Source organism: Mustela erminea, chromosome 5 (genome assembly GCF_009829155.1).
Source record: "Mustela erminea isolate mMusErm1 chromosome 5, mMusErm1.Pri, whole genome shotgun sequence".
In the NCBI taxonomy this organism is placed as follows: domain Eukaryota; kingdom Metazoa; phylum Chordata; class Mammalia; order Carnivora; family Mustelidae; genus Mustela; species Mustela erminea.
In genome coordinates this window covers 109,117,512-109,140,824 of record NC_045618.1, presented here as the reverse complement: position 1 = coordinate 109,140,824, position 23,313 = coordinate 109,117,512, and the positions used below count along the sequence as shown (strand labels likewise).

Below are 23,313 nucleotides of genomic sequence, written 5' to 3'. Positions count from 1 at the left end.
ATGGTCAAAATCCCTTATGAAGAGTTCTATTAAGACATTTAGTGTAGAAGGGGCACCTGAGTGGCTCAGTCGGTTAAGCATCTGCCTTCAGCTTGGGTGCCAGTATCTTGTGAGCAGGGAGCCTACTTCTCGCCTCCCCCATCCTAAGTCCCCTTGCTCCTGCACTCTCTTGCAGTCTTTTTCAAATAAATAAATAAAACCTTAAAAAAAAAAATTTGGTCTAGGAGAGGCGCCTGGGTGGCTCAGCTGATTAAGCATCTGATTCTTGATCTCAGCTCAGGTCTTAATCTCGGGTTTTTGAGTTCAATCCCCAAACTTAAAAAAAACAAAACAGTTTTTAGTCTAGGAAGACTGGTTAATTTTAACCAAAAAGTTAGATACATAGCTAAACGGTAAAGAGATTGCAAGAGTTAAATAATTAGAATATCTGTAGTTCTTTCACTATACTTACTATCATGATGAGTTTTGGTCAGATGGTCAGAGTCCAAAGCATGATAATATTCATAAATTGAGCGGCCCAAAAGTTCTTCTGGCTCATATCCCATCAATTCAGTAATTCTATTAAGTAAAAAATGTAAGAAGAGAAAAAAAGAAATTAAGTGTAAAAATTCTGCTTCTCCAAAGTAACTGATATGCATGAAGAGCATCTTTCTTGGCTTAGAATAAATTCACATCTCACCTTTAGTTACTGTACAGTTAACTAAATGCAGCACCATGCACTTCAGTAAGTCCTCTGGGTTCATCCTGCTACCTGACCCTTTTAACTCCTTCACCCAATTCACCCAAGCTTGTTACCTTTTTTTTTTTTTTTTTTAAGGTTTACTTATTTCAGAGAGAGAAAAAGAGAAAGAGCGTGCACACAGTCTGATGTGGGGGCCAGATCCCATACCTCCGAGGTCATGACCTGAGCAGAAACCAAGGGTTAGACACTCAACCCACTGTATCACCCAGGTGCCCCCTATTTTCATCACATTTTACAGTACTTATGTTTGGTAAAAAGGGGATTCATAAATAGAAAGTAGTACTAAATTAAATGATAAAAGTTATAAAGGTGTAGTCGCTGACATTTAATTTGAAATATAAGATTAAATCCATAACATTTGTTTACCACAAAACCAGATTCTGTAATAGTTCCCTTAGGCAAGGCTTCACTTTGTGGAAACAATATTTACTACAGAATTTTAATATCACTAACCAAAGACTATCTAAACTAAATGGGAACTTGAGAATTATATGTTAGTTGGTTTTAGAAGATGCTCTTAGGTTTTTTAAACAATACAAAATTATAGGAATTCATTTCAGATAAAAAAATGATATCAAACTAAAAATGGAATAGAAAATAATTAATTCAGTTACCCCATTTGGTTTCTGGGCAACTCTTTTAGGACAGAGATTAGATCTTATTACTTTGTACAACCAGTCTGAAATGGAATGCATTTCATGTGAAAGAGAATGCTGTCTTCTTAGCACCATACTAAACAGAAATGCATGATATGCATTTTTCCTGAGAGCAAAACAGGAGTTAAAGTTTTCAATTTCTCAGACTTTAGAATTTCAAGAACTTTCTAACCAAGGTGTAAACAAAAGTTACTTAAGGTACTGTGTCCAAAAAAAGTATGAAAAACATACATGGACGATATCCTTCCAAGAAACGTACAGAAAGTAATACTCTTTGTGTTGTCACACTTTAAGGCAAGGTCTCTCATATAATTTATTCCAAAATAAAAATAGGTAAATAGAAAATGGTTTGTAAAAAAACAAATTAAGCCAAACCAAGCTAAAATCCAGACTTCTTTACAAAGGGATATCCCTAAACACATCTGCACTAGGTCGCAGTGTTACAAAGGAACTGTCTTATAAAAAAGTCCTAGTTCTTTAAATTATACTCTAAAAATAATTTTAATTGGTTTTACAGGTTATTTAAATAAAATGCCCATTGAATAAAAAAAAAATTCCATTATTTAAATCTTTATACACCTAAGTATGCCTGGCATTGTTCTAGGTGTAAAAATACAAGGTCAAAACTCAACATGTAGCTAATCTTCTATAACAATTACCATTACTACTTATGAAATAATGTGGTACGTGTAGAAAAAATGCGGCTGTTGCAGGAGTCAGAGGAACTACCCTTATCCATAAGAAGAACTAGTGGAGTGAGGGACAATTTCTTATAGGAGACTTAATAAGATGAACACAGGAGAGAAGCAGAGCGAGCAAAACCACTTCAGGAAGGCATACCAGAAGCAAAGATGGAGATGAGAAAATGCTTGAGAGTGTATAAACAAGAAAGACTCGTGGTTGGGGTGGGGGGGGGACAGGTGAGGAGAGAGGAGGCTAGAGAAGTAACCAGATTAATGAGGGCTTTGTATTATCATATTAAGAATCTCTTGTTTAATTAGGTGTCTAGTCAGTACTTCTCAATCTGAGTTAAGGTGTATCTAACACTGAGGGATATATGATGTTAAAATATAAACAGCATATTTTCCTAGAAAGTCAATTTTATTTAACTTTGGAATATTATATAGCTTATATTCTGTACCAGAAAGGGGAGTGATCCAGAAAAATCTTATCAAAAAGTGTTCTTAAGGGACTAAGAACCTGTGATCTAAAGCAACTATGCAGCATATTATTCATTTTAAGTGTCCTGAGAGTAAGAACTATTGCTCTTCATTTCTACTTTGCCATGAACTTGCAGATACTCAAATAAATGTGCATAATGACTACATATGGAAATTAGTACAGTAAATATTAAGTGTTTCGGGAGAGAGATTCTGAATGCCAGAAGTTTGATATATTAGATTTTCTCAAAACTGAGCAAAAATTTTTCTAGCTCTCAGTTCTTAGGTTTAAGATATGAGAAGTTCCTAAAAGAGCTCTAACCAGAAAACAATCTCCTGGTCAAACTCAAAACCTTACTTGGTTCATCTATAAGCAGGCAGTCTTTACTCCTCTGTCATGATCATTTTCCAGTTTTCTAATATAACCAAAGAGAAATGTCACTCCTTTTCTCAGATCTCATTCTAGCTCTACCACTTGAATTTCTTCCCAATTTACTTCTATACTTTGCTACTGAGTTCAAAAAATAAAAAATAATTCCTCAAAAAGATACGGGTATCTCTGTCCTATCATATAGTCACATGAATAATGGTAATAAATGCCATAAAATACTTACTAGCTTTTCTATCTTCATTTTTCTGATAGCTGACACCAGTGGTAAAAAAGCATTCACTATATGTATAAGACACTCAACAAACTCCTTCAATCCTGGCAACAGCCTTTCAAAATATTACCCTTATTTAACAGGCAAGGATCATAAATTTGAAATAGCTAAGTTCACATACCAAGGCCCCACTGTAAGTATCAGAGCTGCAAGCTAGGACTGAAGCCAGGATTATGTCATTTTAAAGCCAGAGTTCTGTCACATTTCCTTGTCCAGTGGGGAGGGGGGATTACTATACTTTATGACTAAGTTCTTAAAATTTGTTTTCTCATACAGCCTTTAAGTTGACCCTACCAAAAGATGAAGAAACTGATGCTCAAAAAGAAAAACTAATATGCCCAAGATCATCTGGATACAGGCAGCAAAGTCAGGATTTAGTAGCCTGGCTATGGAATCTATGCCTCCAGCTACTGTGTTACAGTCTTACACTGAAAATGGGACAAGCAAGCAAATAATTGTTAAAAGTAGAAAAAATGTTGTAACAGATGTATGCACAAAGAATAGTATAGTTTCTTGAAGAAAAAAGGAAAGCTCCACAGAGGAGTAGATGGCTCTTGAAAGGTAATATGTGTTAGGAACTGAAGAAAACTTTAGTGCAGAATGGGAAAATGTGTGTAAAGGCACTAAGACAGGGAGTCAGCATGTGGTGATCTCCAGCTGTAGGATGTAGGGGGGCCACACCAGAGGAATCACCTCTTTTCTTGAGTAATTTAGACAACTGGGCTGGGGTCAGGTCATAAATATCTTTGTTGGTCATGCTAATAAGTTTCGGTTTTATTGTGGAGGTCTATTTTTCTTTCGGCTCTTCAGCCCATATCTTTTGATAAAGAAAAATCTCCTGTCCTCCTCTAAATGTTATAAACCAAAGTTTGTTCTGTGTAAAGACAAAGGGAAGCAACTGAGGCATTTTCAACTGTAATATGACCGGATCTAATTTTTACATTAGGAAGTCCATTTTTTGAGAATGTGAATGAGAGATTAAAAGACCTACCTACATCCACTGGCAGAGAGACAGCTTAGGAGATTATGGCAAAAATTTGAGCCAAAGGTTGTAATAATGAGCTGAAGAATTCAGTGGCAGTAGAGTAAGGGTGGGAAGGAGGGAATGGATCAAGAGATATATGTAACATAGTAAATCTGTAAGATTTAGACAAGAACTGAGTACATATAATGAAAATAAAAGTTAAGGATAAATTCCAGATTTTTGCAGTTGTGTGTCTACAGTGGTATACTAAGCATGCTAGCATTTTAAAAGGAAAAGCAATTTTTTAAAGTTGTTGTTTGAAGGAACGGTGGTATAGTTTGGTCATAGAAATACTCAGTTTATTAATACAGAAGAATATCAAGATAAAAATATCAAATTGGCAATTAAAAGTAGTAATGGACATAAATTTGGGAAATGGCAATAGAAATCATGGGCAATATGTAGGGTGAAATGATAAAACACTTTCCTCTCTAGTCCATAGCCATGATCTATTCTTCCTCAAATTACACATTATGTCTTTGAAATACATTTATTTTCTTTTTGAATACATTAGAAAGGAAAAAGACAAACACTGTGATTTCTGGAAAACACCTTGGTAAAGTATTCGTAGTACATACTTAAATGTGGCTGAATTAATCTATAAAGTTAATGCAATACTACTGATTTCTACAATGTATCACTCTATTCAACTTAGTGGAAGGAACCATACAATCTTTATTATAGTGAACAGTAAAAAAAAAATGCCAGGGACTAATTAAAATTTCAAATTACATCTTATATATCATTTACCTTTCATCACAATAAGAAAATTTCATATCCAGACTGTGACGACTGAGAAAAGTCTTGCTATCTAAAGGAATTTCAATATTTGATGGATGAGGAATGGGTTCACAAATGAGCACCAAGCACGTCATAGGTGGTTTCTTATACCCACACTGGGATTGGTTACTATTAGTATCGTAGACATGAATATGGCCTGTGCAGTGAAGTACCTGTGTACAAAGAAAACAAAGTAGTTCTTTAAAAAAATATAAAAATGCTATTAAAAAACGCAGAGATAAGCAGTTCAAGTGTAACATAGCAAGGAAGCTTTGCTAAAACTTATTGGCATTAGTAGATTAACCGTATCTTTGAAATCAATAAATGTTTCCCCTGTAACACCACTCATGACTCAGGTACCATAAATTACTCTTTAAAAAATTTCTTCCAGACAAATCTGGGCTAATTTTTCATTCATCTGGTCATAGTGGCTATTTATTATTTTGTTATTTCTTGTTTTGATGACTGTTTCAACACTGAGCAAAGAAACGTAACAACAATAAACAGAAAATTAAGTTCTATCAAAATTCAAATATTCAGAGGGCAGCAAAGCCAAATGATGAAGTTAGCTTGGTACACAAGTGTGGCAATCACATAATTTAAGTTCATGCCTCAAACTGAAAAATTCCTAGTTTTGGATGGTAACTCTGCAAATGTCAATGAACAACTCTAAGTTTTCCCTCACAGTTCTAATGCTATCTTAAGTATTGGCAGTATTGAGATGTGTATTACCACTTACAAATCATTTTTACTTACCTTCCAAGTTGCTGACTTTATGTTCATAGTTCTCCCCCGGCTAGTTAGGGTACACTTCATTCTGAGAAAAAAGCTTCGCTGTGTATTTTTCTCTTTACCCTTTTTCACAAGGCCTAATGAATGAAAGCATGAAATAAAATTTAAAAACATAATTAAATATTTAAATCTGTCACAGTAAGAGTAGAACCTAGGTGCTATTTTCAATTGGAAGTCTCAGCATGAATAGCAATTCACACTCCAACACGTACAAGGGATCTAACATGCTTCAATCAATGACCGGGGGTGACAACTCTAATGATTCCCCGGTTTCATCTAACAGTTAATCATTTCACATCCAAGCCAGTGAAGTTGGCAAAATTACAAAGTACTATAAATGTGGTATAAATTTGCCTTATAAATGTGCTATCAGTTTACAGGCCCACTCCAGAATAAGAACTTCAACAAACTTCTCCAAACCTTTGAACACTCTATTTACAAAACTTTTAAAATAGCAACTTTCTTTTCAAAGCAAATAGCATTTTTATATTTTTTATTTTTTTACATTTTTGATTTTTTAAATCTTCCTGTAAAGCAGGCATGACATTATTTCTACTTTTGTTACTAGAGGAAAAAACAAAACAGAATAAAATACTAAAATGACTTTTCAAAGCAAAATTAGAGTGAAATAAAATCAGGTTTATTCACTCCCATTCCAATCCTCATAGAACCAAGAAATGGTGAAAGGAAAAAATGAAAAGCACAGAGGTACGGAATGAAGAACACATGTTTGGGGAACAGTAGATAGTTCAGGCTACTGCAATATGAAGTATAAGCAGAAGAGTAATGAAAGAGAAAGGGAAGATTAGGGCTCTGAATGGCTTAATGAGGAATTCAGCCTTAAATATACAACATGGAGCTTCTAAAAAATTCTGAGATGGGAAACACAATCAGGAACTTAAGATACATTAATCTAGAAGCAATATAAAAGATGTATTAGAAATGAAATACAATGATGGTAATCAGGGGCTGAGCAGTAGCGGAAGTGAAAAGGATGACAAAAGACACTAAGAGCTAGAATCTGTAACAACCTGAAAACTGATGGAAGTAGGTAGGTAGAAGAGAAAATTAAAAAGAAAAAAGATCTGGAGATTTTAAGGCTAGCATTTTTTTTTTTTTTAAAGATTTTATTTATTTATTTGACAGAGAGAGATCACAAGCAGGCAGAGAGGCAGGCAGAGAGAGAGAAAGGAAAGCAGGACCCCTGCTGAGCAGAGAGCCCGACGCGGGACTCGATCCCAGGACCCTGAGATCATGACCTGAGCTGAAGGTAGTGGCTTAACCCACTGAGCCACCCAGGCGCCCCTTAAGGCTAGCATATTAAAAGAAAAGTGCCAAGTAGAAAAGAAACACAATTTTTTTTTCTTTAAAGATTTTTTTAATGTATCTGACAGAGAGAGATAGAGAGAGAGCGTGCGCACAAGCAGGGGGAACGGCAGGCAGGAGGAAAGGTAGAAGCAGGCTCCCCGCTGAGCAGGAAGCTTGATGCGGGGCTCATCCCAGAACCCCAGGATCATGACCTGAGCTGAGGCAGATACTAACTGACTGATCCACCCAGGTGCCCAAAAAGAAACAAATGTGTTAGTTTAAATTTAGGTTTGATTAGCTAGAAATGGCAGGACTCTTGGGGAAGAAGAGTTCTAATTCTATGCTAATGGAACTTGGCAAGGGGGTGGTCTTGGTGCTAATACAAATTATTTGGGTTTACTTAAATAAGGATTAAATTTGCCCTCCCTAGAAGCATTTGAGAATGGATTTTAAAAAGATGCCATGAGAACCATACTCGTCTCAGTGGGGGTACACAGCTGGGTTGTGGTTGTGGTGCCAGCAGAGATTTCTTTGTAAATTCTCTGTTGTTATTATTACTACATTATGTAATAATGTGTTTGATTTAGAATAATGCATTAACGTAATTACCAAATCCAAACAAAATTTCATAATATCCATCCATTCATAGTCTAGCCCCAAGGAAGCACTGAATAGCCAGTACAAACCTCACTCTAAACACTAGAAGTCCTATATTAAACTAAACTGACAGCCTATTTAGGCCCCTGTGTGAAGTGTATTTACTCTTCCTTTATACAAAATTCTAAAAATTATACATTTGCTTTCCAAGTTCACAGGAAACACAAAGTATGAAATTAAAAAGCAGAAGAGAGCTGCGACTGGCAAGGTCAAAAGTGGCCAGAGCATGTAGTGAGAGTTGGTGAACATGAAAGATCTCCAGAGTACTAATGAGTGTAAACTCAAGCTCATCTACCTGAGCTTAATCTTCATTCTGCTATGCTATTTACTAACCAAGTAATCTTGGGTAAGTTACTTAATAACTCTGTGCCTCAGTTTCCTCAGTAAAATAGAAATAGTAACTTCACAGGGTGTTATGAGGAAAAAAGAAATTAAAGCATACAGTAGGCAGAGAACAGTGTTCTGACATAGTAATCTCTCAATAGAGGTTAACTATTATCAAAATGAAATGAGATAAAAAAGAAAACCATAAAAATATTCAAAAAGTGCTATGAACTTGAGTTTGTTTAATACAGAAGCAAACAAACATCCACTTAAATTGGAGAGCTACAGAGAATAATGACAACTTTTCATCATGGTAACTTTATAAATTATTGGTACACTTTGTTTAAGACAGCACAGGTGTGAAGAGACTTTCTTTAGTTATCAAGTTTTTTTAATTCAAGAGGTACTTCCCAAAAATCTTAGACTTATTTTTAACAATTCATTCCTAAGAGTTAAGAGGCCTTTGCGGATCTTTTTTATTGTTACTAACATGGGGCATCCATAGTTAATACTTGGTAATTCTACTACATAGTCTTAAATAATTATGAACATCCTGAGGTCAAATAAGCAAGTTAGGCTCCTGAAATCTGGTGAATTTTCTCTTTTCTTTATCTTTGTCCTTTAGAATCCCTGAACACACACTGGTACCAAAAGTGTAATCACTATCTAAAATCTTATTATTTGATTATGACTTCCCCTGGCTTAAAAATTGTAGGTTATAAATTGACTTCTTTGAAGGGCCTGATTTTTTATTTACTTTTCCATTTTCTTTTATGTGGTATTATATCTATATAATTATTTATGGAATTAGGTGGGCTTTAAAAAAAATTTTAGGTGTTTTTATGAAATTTCTAGATAACAGAATAATGTAGATTTCACAGAAAACAGAGCAACATTTTATTAAACATGAAATGATGTTTTGAGCCTTAGGTTAATACAACAGCAAAAGTGAAATATTAGTAACAGTATAGTAAAACTACCTGTCATATTAAATCAAACAACAGACTTCTCTTCTTACCATTTCTGTGTGTAAGCATTTCTCTCATTTCCTCATGGTCACATGGATGAGTAAAATCAAACACACTGTGTCCAGTTAGTTCAAACTGTAAACACATTAAGAAAATTAGATCTATATCATAAAATCATAAAAAACATAAAGAAGAGCTCTTAATATGTGGGTATTTTACCTGAGTCAATCCCATGTATTTGTTCACATTATCCGAAATGTAAATCATGTCACCATCATCTGTGAGTACCATAACAAAACCATCCAGGGCTTTCAAATAAAAGCAATTCATCTGTGCTTTCATTTCATCTTCAATATCTAAATCACCTAAGAGGAGCACAAGAAAAGAAAAATAATTAACTTAAAAGTTATACTTAAATGATAACATTTAGACATTTTTATAAATATCTGATACTTTATTTAAAAATTATAATTAGATTTGCCAGCTGTTTTAATGATTATTTAATGTAAAACAGCAAGCAAACCACTGAAAAGAGAAAAGGTCATGTTATTAAAAGGAGGACAGATAGGACGGTAGGGCAAGAGAAGAGGGGAAAAAGGCCAGTATCTTAAAAATTCCTTACTGAAGCTTTAAAAGCAGGTAATAAAAATCACATTGAAGAAGGACTGAGTTATGACCATCTTCTAATTACTTCTAATTTCTAATTTTTAGGACTATTACACTTTTGTAAAACAACTCACCAGCATCCAGAAGTTTCCTTACACGCAAATAGCTGATGGTGAGCCTCATAACAGAAGCCTTATCAAGATGAGAGCTCACATTATGGGGGAGTGGCAACTGATGAGCAAGCTCATAAAACACTTCAGACTCTTTACTTCGCCGAGATCTAGCTGCATCTCTAGACTTTTCTTTTCGACGTTCAGAACTTATCCTATTTAACAAAAGAGGAGGAGGAAAGAAAGAGAAAATTTATGTTAGTTTGCCTTTGTCTGGATAACACTAACTTTACATTTTTCTGCTTTTCACAGAACAACTTAAAGATGCCATGTAAATCAAACTATATAGAGAGTTGTCTATTAAATGAATGTATAAGAATGTAAAATACAGCTATACAAATTTCAGATTACTGAAGACATAGGGAACTCTCACAAGAAGTCTAAGATGAAGCTTTAAACCTTTCCGAACAGGTATTTCCTCCCTGGAATATCAAATTGGAGAGGATGCTTTTGTTTTAGCCAAAATCTTAAAAGCAGCCTACGCCTCTAAGGCTGTATGTACCCTCACAGCCATTCTGAAGTAGTCTCAATATAAAAAAAATCACCACTAAGTCTAGAGAAACTAAAGTTGTATATATTAACTTGAGAACAGGAAGTTGTTAAGCAGGTTTTGACTCAAGTTTCTCTTGACTCCAACATTTTCCTATCCTCTACCCTACATGAGCAATACTGACTGTAAGCTATAGATATTTATACTAGTCACTATAATAAGTTACCATTTTCAGCTTGCTTCTTCCCTTAGCAGCCCCTCATCTATTACTGGCAAAATAGGTACCAAATAAAGGCAGGAGTATAGATGAAAAAAAGATGTGGCACAACAGTAATTGATAGAAACAGTTAATAAAGATTAATAAAGGTGTCAAAACAATGACATATCTTTAGGGAACTCTTCCAAGAATAAAATCAGAAAGATTTTCCTAAGTCACACCAAGCAGAGACATTTTCCTCCAACATCTACTCCTCCTGACCCAGGTTGGAGGTAAACAAGGCTAAACCTGGTTCTGTCCTTTGGTTCTTCTTTAATAGCTATTGTCTATTAAAACCTACTATGTGTCAAATGCTACCTGGTACAAGGTAACTAGTTTTCTCATAAATTGTAAATAGGTTTAAATATTATCCCTTCTTACAGAGATTATATAGTAGTTAAAAACAGCCATTATGTAGCAGACAGGACTTGAACACAGTTTCCTTTACTCCTAAATCTTTGTTTACTCTTCCACGGTTTTTTAATCTTAAGCAAGAATGCTGTTTCTACCTCAAATACTCAGCTGCTCTCCTAGGACCCTCAACCTAATTCTGTTAAGTCGATTATTTATTAAATGTTGAAAATAGCCATTACCATTTACTGAGCACTTAGCAAGTGGTATGGTAAGGACTCTGCCAGCATTATTTCACTTAATCTTCCTTACAGCCTATGAATAAAGCATAATTATATCTATCTACCTCACATCTCTCCTCCCTTCAAATCATCTGCAAAACTGCAAGATTCAGTCATAGAAGCAATATTCTCAAAACAGAACAAAACAAAACAGGCAGGGTTCTCAGCACATGCTCCTACTCAGTTGTATAACAAGTGGATAACAGTTGTATTATACACTAGTGATAATGTAAGTTTTAGCACTTATGTTTGTGTCCTTTATCTAACTTTTATATAATAAGGAATGTGAATATTACTATTTTAACTGAACTTTGATACAAATTATTCAATTCAAGCACCTAGAGCAATTTAACGTGAGTACCTTGAGATTTAAGGTGAGCTGTTAAAAACTATTACTACTTGGGTGTCTGGGTGGCTCAGTGGGTTAAAGCCTCTGTCTTCAGCTCAGGTCATGATCCCAGGGTCCTGGGATCGAGCCCCTCATCTCAGCAGGGAGCCTGCTTCCTGCTTCCTCCTCTCTCTGCCTGTCTCTCTGCCTACTTGTGATCTCTGTCAAATAAATAAAATCTTAAAAAAAAACTATTACTACTTACAACTAGTGATCTATGGAAATGAGGATTTTCTTAATGCTGTGTAATTTTTAAAATCCATGAAAATAAATTAGACTGAGGCCACCATGAAAATGTAACAATGTCAACAGCCTGCAACTTCAATTTTTATGTGCACTAGAAATGCCTCGTTGTTCTCATTAACTTTAAGTTAATGCTTTAGATGTGAACTTAGAAACAAAATGTACAATAATAAAGGTTTTGAAATCTATTTTATACATATACCAGAGTTCCCAAGTATGGGGGGAAAGATCCAGTTGTTTCCCCCCACCCCCCACCCCCCATTAGCTCTAACATCCTCACTTTTTTCTCCTCTGAATTGGCAGGTGAGAGGAAGGGATGGTAGTACAATGATTCCCATCTGGTTCAAGTAAAACCACTAAAAAAGTGTGATGACCAATGATCTCACGATAAACCTGAATATAAGTTTAAATGTCACAATTACTCTAGTTGATCAGAATTTGATTAATCAAGAACTATCATCATACTTACTTGCCTTCTCTTAATTACTCAACCAAATTTAAGTGACCAACAAATGACTACCCAAATGAAACACTTGGTAAAAAATTTAAATCCTTTTACTACCTGCTTATGCTTTTAAAGGATATCTGATTTAGCTCACCATGGTGATTATCTCCATACCTTTAGAAATAATTGTACTGTCCACAACTTTAAAGATAATAATTGTTAAAGATGTGGCAACTAAATTTATAAGACAAATTCATAAGAAATTTGAGCCTGGATAAAACATCTAAAGCATAATATACTTAAGCAGTGAAGACTGGGAGAAGAAAAATTTGAGCAAGAACCAGAATTCTGGAAGAGAAATAAGCCTCGATAAAACAGGTAATATGATACTTCAAGAATTGATAAACCTAAGTGCTCCATATCACTCGGCATCAGAGAAATACAAATCAAAACCACAATGAGATATCACCTCACACCAGTCAGAATGGCTAAAATGAACAAGTCAGGAAATGACAGATGCTGGCGAGGATGTGGAGAAAGGGGAAACCTACACTGTTGGTGGGAGTGCAAGCTGGTGCAACCACTCTGGAAAACAGCATGGAGGTTCCTCAAAATGTTGAAAATAGAACTGCCCTATGACCCAGCAATTGCACTACTGGGTATTTACCCTAAAGATACAAACGTAGTGATCCAAAGGGATACGTGCACCCGAATGTTTATAGCAGCAATGTCCACAATAGCCAAACTACGGAAAGAACCTAGATGTCCATCAACAGATGAGTGGATAAAGAAGATGTGGTATATATACACAATGGAATACTATGCAGCCATCAAAAGAAATGAAATCTTGCCATTTGCGACAACATGGATGGAACTAGAGCGTATCATGCTTAGTGAAATAAGTCAAGCAGAGAAAGACAACTATCATATGATCTCCCTGATATGAGGAAGTGGTGATACAACATGGGGGCTTAAGTGGGTAGGAGAAGAATCAATGAAACAAGACGGGATTGGGAGGGAGACAAATTATAAGTGACTCTTAATCTCACAAAACAAACTGAGGGTTGCTGGGGGGAGGGGGGTTGGGAGAAGGGGGGTGGGGTGGGAGAAGAGGGTATGTGCTTTGGTGAGTGCTGTGAAGTGTGTAAACCTGGCGATTCACAGACCTGTACCCCTGGGGATAAAAATATATGTTTATAAAAAATAAAAAATTAAAAAAAATTTTAATTAAAAAATTAAAAAAAAATTTTAAATTAAAAAAAAAAGAATTGATAAACCTAAATTAGATGAAGGTGATGAAAAATGAGTATGTCCTCTATTACATAATCTATCTAGACATAAAGCAATCAGGGGACCTATAAAAAATATTTAATATAGAAATTTATCTGATGTTCTTCACATGTGACTATGGGAGCTCTTAAAACATTGCTTAGCTTAAAGCTGTAACTTCCAAAGTTCTTAAGAGTTTCAGCATCTGAACTGCCCAGCTTCTTGTCTACTCAGAGGAAGGCTCTTTTTATCAGGTCATACCCCACAGAATTACAATATTGAACAAGAAATTTCTGGTAGACCACAGCATGTAGGTTCCATACAGATGAATCCTATACTTACTTGCCCAGTAAGTTTTGTAGACCAGAAGAAAATAGGCAGATTTTCTGCATGTAAATAAGTCATTGTATTTCTCTAAATTATCAATTCCATCTTCGTTGTTTTTATTAAGTATAGGTCAAGTGAAGTTCTGCACTGACATATCTGCATAAAGTGCTATTTCACATCTGCTAATCATAGCAGAAATCAGTTAAGGTTACAGTAAAAATTCTATCTTTTGAACAGTGTGCTTACGCATTTCTATGATTGTTCTGGGACTACTGTTTGAGTAAAGTAGTTTTCACACACTTATTATTTTATTATTATTTAATATACAGTACTAGACAAGCTAACAAATGTGTCTTGAAATTTTTTTGTATAGGAAATATATTTAGGAAAATAATCCAGATGCACTGTCAAGAAGCTTCTTGTATACAAAGTTGAACACCAACAGCCATTTTACAGAGAATGCTTAGTATTCTTTAAATTAACAAGAACACAAAATTGCAGACATTTTAATTCATCTGTGTTGCCTAATTACACAAGAAAAGCCTGTTAGCATTCCTGATTGTAAATATACGGGACTTTAAGAACTGAAGTTAGGGGTGCCTGGATGGCTCAGTCGGTTAGGTGTCTAACTCTTGATCTTAGCACAGGTCATGATCTCGGGGTTATGGGGTTGTGCAATCCAGCCCCATGTCTGCTCTGCACTGAGGGCTTGTCCTTCCTCCTCTGTTCCTCCCCTGCTAGCATGCTCTCTCTCAAATAAATACTTACCATAAAAAAAAAAAGAAAAAAAAAAAAAAAGAAAAAAAAAAAAAAAGAAAGAAAGAAGAAAAAAAGAACTGAAGTTAGAGCCAAACATTCAAAGCATTAACAGTTGATCCATCCTCTTTCTAATAATGTCTACATTTTTTTTTTCAAATCTCTCAACTTTATTTGCTGCTTTAAAAACTCTTTCTTGCTTTGAAACTGTTGTTTTCCACTCCTTTTGTCAGTATTTCTATTACAGTACAAACCTTCTAAAGTTAAATTCCATGATCTAAAGGATGTGGCATTTATAGTTATCTTTATAAAAAGGTCTGTGCCCATTTTTGTTTCTGCTAATTGATGAATGTGTTTATTTCCCCATGCACTCTGCAGTAATATATATTATAGATCTTCTTTATCTTTTTAATTTCTGTCAAGCTGATAGGTGAAAATTGTACATCTCACTGTTTTAATTGCCCTGCTCTTCTTAAAGTTTCAGGCCAGAGGAAATTTCCGTGTTCTTCAGTTGGCATTTTGGCCTGCAGCTTTAAATCCAAAGTCAAAGGTACTTACTATGTACACAGTGGTATTCTAAACATTTCTCATCAATTAACTTACTTTTGTATTATTATCACTATGTTACAGATAAGGAACCTGGTTAAATAACTTACCCAAGTTTACAGAGTTAAATAAATGGTAGACCCTATATTCAAACTCAAGCAATTTCGCTTAGAAACTATGCTGTTTACAGTATATTACACTGCCTCTCCGAAACTCATTCTAATTAATAAGTATACATACAGCCAGGCATTATAAAGTTCCAAAATTCGTCGTCTACTTCACATCTCCAAAGACATAAAGGAGGGTATGTATGGGGGTTGGCTTTGGAATTTAGGACTTACAAGCCATTCAGAGGGACTCATGGACAAGATCTTTCCTGGAATCTAACTAGAAAGCACCTATAATGGCAATGCTCTGCTCCACTGTCCACCAGCACTTCAAAGCAATACAATAGTATCCTTTAATGGATACTGCCAACTACTAAGGGAAGAGAATCAGAGGATAATAATTCAATCTACCTCAATACTGCCACCAGACGTTAATTTGTACAGAGGACCTATTCAAACATCTCAGCTCACTGTTGTTGGTCTTTCATTTGCTCTACATCTGGATCCCCTCAAATTACTACCACAATCATCATTCCAAAATAAGAAATCTGGTGTTATGCCTTCCTTTACGTCCCATCAAATGTACACATGACAAAATCTATTTTCTATGGAAACCCTCCCTTAGCTAGTTCCCGGTCCATCTCTTCTTCTCATTATTTCCTATGTTCTTTGGCCACACTGCAGTTATCAAAAGCATAATATTTCATTATTTCTGGCTTAGTCTTTCTCTGCCTGAGGTAACCTTCTCAATAAGCAGCTTGCTATATTTATTTATGTGAGAAACTTCCAGCATTCAACCCCAGCATTACTTTATTTCTCCTGTCTTCTAAAACTGTTCCTCTCCCCTAGATCTCACCATTCTGGTTATTCTGCTGTATAAACATGACCCTTGAACAACAGAGATTTGAAATGTGTGGGTCCACTTACACATGGAATTTTTTGACAAATACAATACAGTACTGTAAATGTTATTTTCTTTAGGTTTTCTTAAACCATTTTCTTTTCTCTAGCTTACTGTATAGTAAGAATACAGTATATAAAACATACACAAAATATGTGTTAATAGTTACCAGGAAGGCTTTAATTTGTAGTTAAGTTTTTTGAGGAGAGCTATTTGTAGTTACATTTGGGGGGGAGGAATCAAAACTTATCCATGGATTTTTGACTATGCAGAGAGTCAGTGCCCCTAACCACCTGCACTGTTCAAGGGTCAGCTGTATTTATCTTCCTCTAAAATCCTTAATGCTTCTTGGAGGCAGAAAACTGCCTCATTCATCTTTGTATTTTTATTATAAATATTATTTTTAAAATAGATTTTATTTATTCATTTGAGAGAAAGTGAGCAAGCACAAGCGGGGAAGAAGGGCAGAGGAAGAGAGAATCAGGTTTGATCCCAGGTCCATGACCTAAGTCCAAGGCAGATGCTTAACTCAATGAGCCACCCAGGCACCCTTCATCTTTGTGTTCTTAATAGAGATGTACCTAAGTTCAGCTTGGCTTTAGTATTTGGCCCTAATCTTCCATTTGACTTTTGACTTAAGCCCATGGAAGGCTGACCGCCCCTTCAACATTTTTTTAGGATCCCTGAATCTGTGCTTCATCAATATTCCTGTTATAGTACAGACTATGATCATAATTGAACAGCATAATAATATGAGTATCATAAACAAGGCATACTGTTTGGATTTACTGTGATTACCTGGATATGCACTTTCAAATGTAATGAAGCATTTGGTAAGCATCTTGTAAGCATACTAGATACGTTAGAAAAAGGCTACTGATTTAAAAAAAAAAAAAAAAAATCACCAAGCACCACAACAGTGAATGGCACCAATACTATCACCAAAGAGAGCAGATGATTTTGCCAAAGAAGAGATTTGGAGGCACAGGGAGAAAGCAAAAAGAACAAGAATACCAATTTATTGAAAGAAGTGAAAGCTTTTAAGATTATTTTCCCTTATCACTCTGATCTATAATGTTTTTTACTGTTTTGTCCTAAGCTAATGTGGACAGGAAAATGCATGAGCTGTAGTTAATGCTATTAACCAATTAAATCAATACCTTTATAATTATGTCCTCCTAGCCCAGTTGTAAACAGAAGATTGAATCTCTTTTCTACAATCTTTTTCAAGAAGGTATCGTAATTTTCATCCTAAGACATGAAAGTCTTCATTATGTTGATTTTTTTTTTTAAAGATTTTCTTTTTTTATTTGACAGACAGAGATCCCAAGTGGGCAGAGAGAGAGGAGGAAGCAGGCTCCCTGCTGAGCGTAGAGCCCAATGTGGGGCTCCATCCCAGACCCTGGGACCATGACCTCAGCAGAAGGCAGAGGCTTAACCCACTGAGCCACCCAGGCGCCCCTGATTTCTAATCCTATTGGCTTTTTTCAAGGGGAGGTTACCCTTAGACAAGTATATGTATTATTTAGAGTATTCTTATGATTAATAGGATTTGTTGTTCTATTTTCTACTTGGTAATTGCTGCAAAACCAGAATAGTTCAAACAGATTATGTTTAATAAAAAAATGTGTTCCTACTTAATGGAAAAAACAGCAAAATTTGAAATTTCAAATTAAGTATAAATTACATTTTCAGGATAGCTAGCTATTTATAGTTTTTCTCCAGGAAAATGTCTTCTGATCAATAAACTTAAAAGTGAACTTTTAGGATATTTATGTGAGAGAACTTCATTCATTAATTCAACAAGTATTTCTTAGTCATCTCCAAGGAGCCAGATACTGTTCTCAGCATAGGGCAATAAGCAAAATAGACCATGTTATTATTCCCATGGAGCTTATATTCTAGGACAAATGTATCTTTATATTTCTTGTCTTTACTTGATAGTAGTTACTAGGGTCAATCTATAACTGACAGTACATTAGCTCTAGGGATCATCTTTCCATAAAATCAAAGAGTCAAAATTAAGAGACAAGGCAAAAATCTACAAAAATTAATCTGTGCTTATAGAAGAAGTTACAATATAGCATTATGTGAAAACAGGTTATACAACAAAATTTGAGTATGAATCCATTTCTGTAAGGCATGTGTACATATGTAAATAAATGTGTATATAAGTACACATATACATATGGATATGTAAGTTTTAAGTGCATAGATAAAACCAGAAAGATTCAACGATATATAGTTTGCAAAGTTTACAAATATTAGTAGCAGTTTCAAGATAACAGGATCACAGAATATTTTATACTTTGAGAAAAATTCATCAGTGAACTGACACTATTTTAATGCACCTGCATTTGTCAGAAAAATCCGAAAGAAGTAGTCATCTTACTTTTAAACTTGTTTTACAGAAAGATTAACTAGAAATGAGTTAAATGTTTTCTTCATTTGGGGAATGAAGCAGGAACAATCCTATTTCTTTCCAGGAAGTGGAAAGTAGAGACCAAGTAAGCAGTATAATTCAGTATTTTAAGTTTCTTATTCTAATTAGTGGCTTTTGAAAATTTAATTTCATGGTTAACTTGAAATTCCAAAATTAAGTGAAATGGTTTCTAAAGAAAATATTCAGAATATATGTACTTATTTTATTTTTGAAAGCAACTTAAATTTCTTGGTTTAGGTGTTTATTACCTTACTAGCTTGGTAATATCTTATAAAAATATCCACAATTAGAGAAAAGATGGGTTAGTTCCCTTCCAATAATCTCACAAAAATGCCTAAATATTCAATTTTCTAATGCTATAGTAAAATAAACAAGAAAGAATCACTGTTTTAAATTCAGGGTAGAGTCTGAAAATAAAATGTATACCACATCTGAGGTAGCATCAATGTGAAAATGTTGTACTTATACATTAAATCAATTTATTAATTAACAGATTTACATTTGTTGACAATATTGTGTATTAAAATTCTGTCTGGGGCGCCTGGGTGGCTCAGTGGGTTAAGCCGCTGTCTTTGGCTCAGGTCATGATCTCAGGGTCCTGGGATGGAGTCCCGCATTGGGCTCTCTGCTCAGCAGGGAGCCTGCTTCCTCCTCTCTCTCTCTCTGCCTGCCTCTATGCCTACTTGTGATCTCTCTCTGTCAAATAAATAAATAAAACCTTAAAAAAAAAAATTCTGTCTGTAAAAAGAATATGCTTTTGTTTTTAGATTACTCCTAGATAGTGATTTAAATAAACTCTCTCCTGGTTCAGAATTGGTATTGAGCCTCTCAAAAAAAATCTCTGATCCCCTAATATATATAAAGTAGGAGATAAATAATACCAAAAATGTGTATGTGAAATTGTTACTCTAAGACGGAGGTTCTCTAATTTTAGCTTGTATCACAGTCACCTGGAGGGATTCTACAAACACAGATTCTGGGCCTTACCCAGAGTTTCTGATTCGGGAGGGCACGATGGGGCCTCAGAATCTCCTCCATAAGTTAACAGGTAAGTACCAATGATGCCAGTCTGGAGAACACTTTGAGCCCCTCTACTCTAAGAAAATACTTCATGTGTCTTTCAAAAATATTCAGAGTAAAAAATTGTTCAACACCCCAAAATGGTTAAATACTTTCTCTAAAAAAAATCTGCCCAAATGCTTTTACATATATCCAACCTCTTAGAAATTAACACTGCCACATACTTAGGAATGCAAAAACTACAAAATACACTAAGAACTTTGACTAGATTAGGCATGGGTTGACCTGTGGTATACATCACAATCACCAGTGGAACTTTTTTCCTAGATATCTGTGCCTAAATCCTAACCCTAGAAACTCAAATTGTAGACCTGGCATGTCTCTTTAAAAAACAATCTCCCAGATGATTCTGATTAGCACTCTCAGCTATTCAAGGTTTGTACTTCACCTATGGGTACTTGTGAAGTTTACAAATTCTTAGAGTTGATCTTAGCCAAAAGACCGAGAAACAGTAAATCTACAAATTCCTGAGTCTCACCTCAAAATTACCAGATCAGAATCTCTGGGGGTGGGTACCTGGAAATCCTTTTATTAACTAAACACCCAGATGATTTTTAAGCCACGGAAGTTTGAAAACCATTAGAATGTCTTATAGCAGAGATTAAATAGGTTAGCCAGCGAATTCTGAAAAATAAGAAAAATTTATTTTTAGCTGCAACTACATACACATACTATGACAATTATGTTTTTCAGGTAGAATACTGCACCGAGTAGTTGGGTGATACTGTATAGAATGATTGCTGGAAATGAGAAGCTAGAGGTACAATTTAATGACAAGCAAGTAATAAAGTCTGTGCTTAATATAACAGAAGAGCATAATTAGGCTTCAAGGATGACCAAATGAAAAATGTAGTAACTACAGAATGATTTTTTTCAACTCTTTGAAAAATTTTTAAGAATTATCTTTAAATCTCTTTACAAATGCCATAAACATAAAAGGGGTTGAATATAACTGTTCACAAATAACAGCTGTGTGTTAGTGGCTTTACCCCACATCACCTACTCTATCACTCTTCTCCCTTTGCCCTCTCAGCTTGTAAATGCTTTTGTTTTCCTGATTTCATGCTTTTCAAGAGTAATAGAACTGAAACTGGAACTTAAAGGTCAGTGACACTATATGAGTTTGTGGATGTGTGTATGCAGAAGAACATGTTCTTAATTATTTCCTTAAATATAACAGGAGATAGGTAAGTTATAATAAGTATTTACACAATTGAAAAAATTCACATGCATTAGAATAAAGGTATACACATAGAAATCACACGCTGAAGATTTCTCCTATTTAGTTCTAAATCCTGACCATAATGAAGATTCTGGAAACAACAAATGAGCTCTCCTAAGCAAATGTCTTGGTCCTTCACCTACGCTAATCCATCCTATCCAATGTTAGCCAATAAATTCTCCCAACTAACTCTCTGATCCCTATTTCCTTGTATATAAAAAGGGAATGAGGGGCGCCTGGGTGGCTCAGTGGGTTAAAGCCTCTACCTTTGGCTCAGGTCATGATCCCAGGGTCCTGGGATCGAGCCCCGCATTGGGCTCTCTGCTCAGTGGGGAGTCTGCTTCATCCTCTCTCTCTCTCTCTGTCTGCCTCTCTGCCTACTTGTGATCTGTCAAATAAATAAATAAAATCTTTAAAAAAAAAAAAAAAAAAAAGGAACGAGTAACCTATTAATAAGTGGCAGGTCTCAGATTCCACCTGAGACTGAAGCCCCCATATTTAATACAGCCTATGCCCTGCCACAAAGCAGATGCTCAATAATATTTAAATCAAAATATTAGAGGAATTTGGGAATGTTTTTACTTAGGAAAATAACTAACTACCTTCTTGTATTTGAAAGGGATGTCACATGGAAGGCAAGTTAGGTAATTTATTCAACTGCAGAGAGTAACACATGGGAGTTAAAAGATGGCAAGGGTTTTCATCAGTAGAATTAAAGCAGTGTTAAAGGTGAACTTTAAGAATTTTTAAACTGTATTCTCATTCTGATGGCAATGTAAGGAAAAGGAAAAAGGCATATTCTGGATCATCTAAATGATCTCTACATAGGTCTATATTTTTCCTACAAGCCTTCTGTGTTTGAAGTTACATTTGTTTATAATCAAATTTGGTACCAAATAATCACAAAAAGGAACAGTTACATTTTTTAATGTGTACACTCAGAATAAGGTTGGTGGGTACATCTCAAAGCTTCACAGGGATTACTTTGCTTCAAAAGAGATTTAAACATTAGTGAGTGTTAAGAAATACAAGAATAAAAAACTTTCTAACATTTCAAGTTGCCAAAAATGAATAGACTATTTTGTAAGAGTGCTTTTGTGTCTAAAAAATTTCTCAAAGCAGACACTAACTTAGTAAACACAATTTAGAGGATACTGCTGTGATAACTGATATTAATAACAAAACTTAAATACTAAAGTCTGTAATTTTCAAGAATCCCAAACTTGAAATTACTTAAAAATGAAAGATATAATACATAATATATGTTATCAGTTAACACCAAAAACTCAAATGTGGCCTGAGCCATCAGAATTCAATGATCTGCCTGACAAATTACATGCACAAATATCCTTTGAATAAATGAATATATGTTAATCTGTTACAAGCCATAGTGGTTAGATGCTAGAGTCTTGGGATGAAAAAAATTTTGGAACCATTAAAATAAATGAACTCATTCACATTACCCAAGAAAAATACCCCTTCCTCCATTCACGGTGAAGGCTTTAATTACTGGTCTGACATACAACCCATTTAAACATTTTAGCCATGTTATCTGCGAAGGCAAGGGAATTCCAACTCTCTTCTGCAAACAGGTTAAAAGACACTTAATGCATTCCTGACGCCAAAAGAGCATGGAAAAGTAGGCTTTCTTAATTTGCCATCTCCAACAGCCAAATAAAGAGCCTTTCTCCTTTACCATTATCACTATGGAAAATGATATTTTAAATAGCATGTGTATACAAAAAAAAGCATCTTCATTTAATCTGTAAAAGGCCAGACATTCATTAAAACAAAACAAAACAAAACAAAACAAACAACAAAAAACCCCCAAACTGATGTAGAGGAGAAGCACCACTAATATTCTTACCCCTCTTAAATAGGTTCACTGATGGTGTGGCCCAAAGGACATCATCCTTTGTCAGACTGTCCCAAAGAAGGCTAGAGTGATTCTCAGTAATTTGAGACTTCAAGAGAGTGACTCTTCTGAAACTTAGTAATTATTATAAAAATGAATCTAACGATAGTTTCTAGTTTATTTAGTCCCTACTTTGTGGTCTGAACTCTGTTTCACAAGGGTTAATATCTCTTTTATCCTCACAACAACCCTATAAGGTAAATATTATCATCCTAATTTATAGATGAGGAAAGTTAAGACCTAGAGAGGTAATGCAACTTGTACAAGATCACATAGCTATATGTGGTAAAGCAAGCAACCAACCTCGAAAGCCCAAGTTCTTAGCTATTAGTCATTCCTATCTTTTCCTAAGGAAAAGAAATGAAAACCCTAACCCTAAAAGCTGAGAAGAGACTCTCAGCTTTCCCAAAGGCACAGCAAGAATAGTTGCAGAACAGTTATGAT

The 23,313-nt window shown here is 35.0% G+C and overlaps 1 protein-coding gene across 1 annotated transcript in view; it reads right to left on the bottom strand.

Moving 5' to 3' along the window:
- The window catches only part of HIF1A (hypoxia inducible factor 1 subunit alpha), a 41,590-nt gene that overhangs the window by 11,214 nt on the left and 7,063 nt on the right, over positions 1–23,313 (bottom strand). The window contains exons 2-7 of the mRNA XM_032344413.1: positions 9,814–10,004; positions 9,293–9,438; positions 9,124–9,208; positions 5,781–5,893; positions 4,995–5,197; positions 452–558 (exon numbers count right to left, since the gene is read on the bottom strand). Of these exons, the coding sequence (XP_032200304.1) occupies positions 452–558; positions 4,995–5,197; positions 5,781–5,893; positions 9,124–9,208; positions 9,293–9,438; positions 9,814–10,004 (845 nt within the window). The remainder of the gene's footprint in view (positions 1–451; positions 559–4,994; positions 5,198–5,780; positions 5,894–9,123; positions 9,209–9,292; positions 9,439–9,813; positions 10,005–23,313) is intronic.